At 52.7% G+C, this 3,980-nt stretch overlaps 1 protein-coding gene across 1 annotated transcript; it reads right to left on the bottom strand.

The window, feature by feature from the left end:
• Window positions 1–1,353: 1,353 nt before the first annotated feature.
• LOC310879171 (ribosome-releasing factor 2, mitochondrial-like) lies at window positions 1,354–3,668 on the bottom strand. The gene has a single exon (XM_083793622.1). It carries the CDS (start codon window positions 3,657–3,659, stop codon window positions 1,365–1,367), a length of 2,295 nt encoding a protein of 764 aa, XP_083649748.1. The 5' UTR covers window positions 3,660–3,668; the 3' UTR covers window positions 1,354–1,364.
• Window positions 3,669–3,980: the final 312 nt, after the last annotated feature.

The raw sequence follows: 3,980 nt of genomic DNA on the forward strand, positions 1-3,980 counted from the left end.
TCTGGTTCTGGTGTTCGTATGCCTGGATCTCTTCTCACCTCAACCTCATCCTCCAGGACCATAACGATCGATTCCTCCGAGTCACTTGGGGCATGACCCGGAGTTGTACGGTCCAGAGTGACAGGTGCTGGATTTACCGGTTGGACATCAGGTCCCTCCCTCTCTGGTGCACTCCGCAGCTCTGTTCGGTGTAGTCGCAAGGCAGGGCCATCCTGGTGGACAGGGGTGACGGTATATACCATCCCCTGGTCATGGGATCTGTTCACCACCCGATAAAGGCAGGAATGCCAGCGGTCCTGGATCTTGTTCCTCCCCCTCACCTGGTGATTCCTCTTATACACGAACTGGCCCACTTCTAGACCAGGACTAGTCACCTGCTGGTTATGTCGTCTGTTCCGTTGCTCTGCTTTGGTATGGAGTTGTTGCCGTACGTGGTCGTACACTGTCCTTAGGGACTCTTGGTGTTTTCGTACCCATTCCTCTGGGGCCTCCTTTTTTTTAAATATTTGAAAGTTTATTCGCATATACTTCCCTATTGACATTCATAGAAATTACATATATACACACAAATAAAGCTACTCTACTCTTTTGAAAACAAATTGGTCGGAACAGTTTCATAAATAAATATTTAAGCTAGCATTTCCCAGCTGAGCATGAGCAGATCCTGGTCCAGTGTTGATGAAAAAAAGGATGGACTTCCTCTTTCTTTCACCGACAGCTCATTTATGTAGCTTGTAACTCAAGGCCCCAGTGAGTCTCTTCAACGTTGACGCACTGGGCCCCTAGAGGTAAGAGGAGGGACTGCAGGCGGACCCGTGGAAGTATGACGAGGAAACCCCGTGCAGCTGGGCTTTAATGTTGAGCGCGTTTGCAGGCAGATGTAGACGGTCCTTCTGGGTGCTTCAGGGGGGGGGGGGGGGGGCAATACTTTGTGCTTTGAGTGTTGCTGTGCGCAAATGTCGGTACATTACAAATGAAATAAAAAAAAAACTCTACCTATTCCATTTCTCCCCTTTCCCATTCCAAGTGCATTTGTCTTAAATGTAATGCCAGCGCCGCTATTCCAAAGCCATTTTCAGCAATGCTATTATAATGTTTTCATTGGGTAGATCTTGTTGAGCTGGTCATTTTGAAAGTGGCTCTCAAGACAAAAAAGTGTGGGCACCCCTGCTCTACGGTGTAACTTCACCAATGTTGGCAGTCAGGATCACAGTCTGTTTGGGGAAAAAGAAGGTTATTTGTTGCACAGCTCTACCGAGTTCAGGATGTGAGGATCAGGCCAGGCCTGCCACTCTCTTCATCAGTTCAGGATGTGAGGGTCAGGCCAGGCCTGCCACTCTCTTCATCAGTTCAGGATGTGAGGATCAGGCCAGGCCTGCCACTCTCTTCATCAGTGCACTCTGGTGCTGAGGGTTCATGGGCTCGTAGCTGTCCAGCTGGAGGGAGAAGGTGGCGTTTCCCGACGTCAGTGTCCTCAGGGCGGTGGAGTAGCCCATCATCTCGGCCAGGGGAACTGTGGCGAGCAGCACTTTGTGGTCGCGGCGGCTCTGGATGTCCTTCACGGCCCCTCGGCGTTGGGCCAGGTCCCCCAGCACCGTGCTCAGATGCTCCTCTCGCACCGTCACCTCCAGGGACATCATGGGCTCCAGGATCTGGCCCCCGGCTTGCTTAAGAGCCTTGAGCATGCAGCGAGAGACACAGGCAGACACCATGGCTGGAGAAGTACCAGGTTCAATGCTCACTCTCTGGATCAACGTAGACACAGCCTGGACTGGATAGCCTAGTAATGGGCCTTGGAGGTAAGAGCTGTGCACTCCGTTGGTCACGGCCTCCTTCAGCTCCAGCGACAGCAGCCTCTCCACCTCCTGGTGGAAGGTGGTCTCACAGCGAGACGCGCTGCTGCTGCTGGAAGACGCCACGTCGTCGTCGTCCTCCACGGGACACAGAGACAGCTCCACCGTCACTACGTTCCGTCTGTCCCCGACCTGGCGGTCCAGCGTGTCTGTAGCAGATACAGGGTGCAGTATAGTCTCTCTGTATGCCACCTGCAGTGGACCCAGGTATGTCTCGATGCCGTACTCCCTTCTGATGCGGTCGTGGATGATGTCGATGTGCAGCTCTCCCATTCCACACAGGATGGTCTGTCCAGAGTCGGGATCAATCCTGACTTTAAGGCTGGGGTCTTCTCTCTGAAGGCAGGTGAGTGCATTGTCAAGATCTGCCTGTTTGGCCATGGTGGGAGGCTCTATGGTGCAGAAGAACACCGGCTCAGGGACCTCCACCCCCGACAGCACCGGACTGGCCGGACCTCCTCCGTGTTTCGCCTCCCCGGATTCTCGCTGTGCCCGCCGGGCGGCGGCTGCTGCAGAGGCCTTGGACGCCACGATGGTGTCGCCCGTCACCGTCTGCTTGAGGCCTACGGTCAGAGCAATGTTTCCAGCGGTCAGGGAAGAGATCTCTACATGCTGGTCGGCAAACGGCACCATCAGTTTGCTCATCCTCTCGGTGTTGTTTCTGTAGATGTTGTGGACCGCCGTCTGGGCCTTCATGGTACCGGAGTAGATGCGCAGGAACACCATGGGACCACGCTGCTTGTCATGGACCACCTTAAACGCTAGAGCGCACAGGTCATCCTTGTACCACCTTACCACGTCGTGGTGCCTCTCACTGGGGTCAGGGAGGTAGGCCGTGATGGCGTCCAGAAGAGGCTGAACGCCTTTGTTTTTCAGAGAGCTTCCACAGAGCACCGGAAGAGCTTTACGAGCCAGAGTCACACGCCGTAAGGCCTCCTGGAGCTTGATGGGAGGAATGGCATCACAATCATCAGCAAAGTCAGCCAACAACAATTCAGCAAAGTCATCATCTAGATCAGCAACCCGCCAAATCAAGTCAGCTCTGGCTTCTTTAGCCTCTTGTAGGAGTTCTGCGTTATCGGACGGACTCAGCGGTTTCATCTCGAATGTACGTCCGTCGTCTTCCCGGGATGTCATCTTCCAGAAGATTTTCTGCTTGGTTATTAAGTCAACCAATCCTGCGAAGCTCTTCCCACTACCGATTGGAATCTGAAGGAGAAGAGGAGTGGCATTCAACTTGTCCTTTATGCTCTCAAGTGAAAAAGATAAGTTTGCAGCAGGCTTGTCCATCTTATTAAGGAAACAAATACATGGAACCTGGTGCTTCTCTGCCTGCCTCCACACTGTCAGAGTCTGGGCCTCCACACCAGCAGAAGCATCGATCACTGCAACAGCTCCATCCAAAACACGAAGTGCTCGCTCCACCTCTAGCGTAAAGTCAACGTGACCTGGAGTATCTATCAGGTTGATCCGATGGCCTTTCCAGTCGAAGGTGACTGCCGCTGACTGGATGGTGATGCCCCGCTCTCTCTCCTGGACCATGAAGTCTGTCACTGTGTCCCCGTCGTCCACATCTCCTAGTGCCCGGGTATACCCCGAGTAATAGAGCATCCTCTCTGTGGTGGTGGTTTTCCCGGCGTCGATGTGAGCCATGATGCCAATGTTCCGAATCTTTGATATGTCCGGAGTGACCAGAGCTCGGACTGACTTGACATCATCTGGCAAAAAGCTGTATTGTCTTTGTACATGATGATTCAGTCTCCATCTGCACACACGACTAAATATTAAGCTCCTACCCCAAAGCATGACTCCAAAACTCCCACAGGCTTTAAGTCGCATCGTCAAATGATACGAACTCAGTCCTTAAAATATGACAGCTGGAACAGGAAACAACCTGGGTAAAACACCGCCTATTCCCTATGCCTGGCCGGCTACCTTATAGGCTGAGCTGAGGGGGGGTGGTGCTATGACACATATTGGTTCAGTCCCACTGATTACACAACATTGAGATTGAAAGGAGACTTCTCTGCCTGGTTCATTGAGGGGGTCGCCTCACCTGACTTCTGTATGCACAGAGCGCCGTGATCCAGATACATCAATAGCATGCACTTTATGAACAAAATAACA

The sequence above is a fragment of the Protomyctophum parallelum genome, assembly GCF_964188405.1.
Source record: "Protomyctophum parallelum genome assembly, chromosome: 21".
Classification (NCBI taxonomy): domain Eukaryota; kingdom Metazoa; phylum Chordata; class Actinopteri; order Myctophiformes; family Myctophidae; genus Protomyctophum; species Protomyctophum parallelum.